Source organism: Seriola lalandi, unplaced genomic scaffold (genome assembly GCF_002814215.2).
Source record: "Seriola lalandi dorsalis isolate HSWRI2012SDOR001 ecotype SW California unplaced genomic scaffold, Sedor1 jcf7180002052080, whole genome shotgun sequence".
Lineage (NCBI taxonomy): Eukaryota > Metazoa > Chordata > Actinopteri > Carangiformes > Carangidae > Seriola > Seriola lalandi.
In genome coordinates, this window is record NW_019522633.1 from 1 (window position 1) to 589 (window position 589).

General features: G+C 46.0%; 1 protein-coding gene across 1 annotated transcript in view; it reads left to right on the top strand.

Annotated features, from left to right (window-relative positions):
* Positions 1–3: 3 nt before the first annotated feature.
* Positions 4–589, top strand: part of LOC147819588 (uncharacterized) — a gene marked incomplete at its 5' end in the record, with an annotated part of 6,512 nt that continues 5,926 nt past the window's right edge. Inside the window, one exon of the mRNA XM_087172119.1 lies at positions 4–589. Coding sequence (XP_087028245.1) covers positions 4–589 — 586 coding nt within the window.

Below are 589 nucleotides of genomic sequence, written 5' to 3' on the forward strand. Positions count from 1 at the left end.
GACCAGCAGATCCTCATGATGCAAGATGACCCTGCAGTAAGAAAAGCTGCTGCTTATCTTTATGAGAAGCATCCAACAGTTAGCTCCATCTACGTTCTTGATAAAAACCAAAGACCAAAACTGATCCACGGAGACTCAGTGCCACTGTCAGAGGACAGCAGACTGGTGCTGGTAGGTCATGGAGTCAGAGACAGTTCAGGAGAGATGAGGCTGGCAGGGCACACAGCCCAAGATGTGGCCAAAAGCATTGCAAAGACCTTCAGAGTCGGCAATACAATCAAAACAACACGTGTGGTGGCATGTGAAGTCGGATCAGATAAAACATTTGTAGAAACCCTGCTGAGAGAGCTTCATGAAATCAATATCAAGACAGAGCTGCACCTGAGTAATACTGTGATCCAGGTCATGCACACAGGACAGAAGATTACCCAAGAAGTCTCTCTAGACGGGGTGCAATGGCGACACAAAGATGACAGCAAGAAAGTGGTGGCAACCCTTGATAGGAACGGAAACGTTATTATTAGAAATGAGCCTGGCAGTAGAGGAGAGCCAGTTTTTACCAATGAAAGAAATGTTCTAATGGACGAAA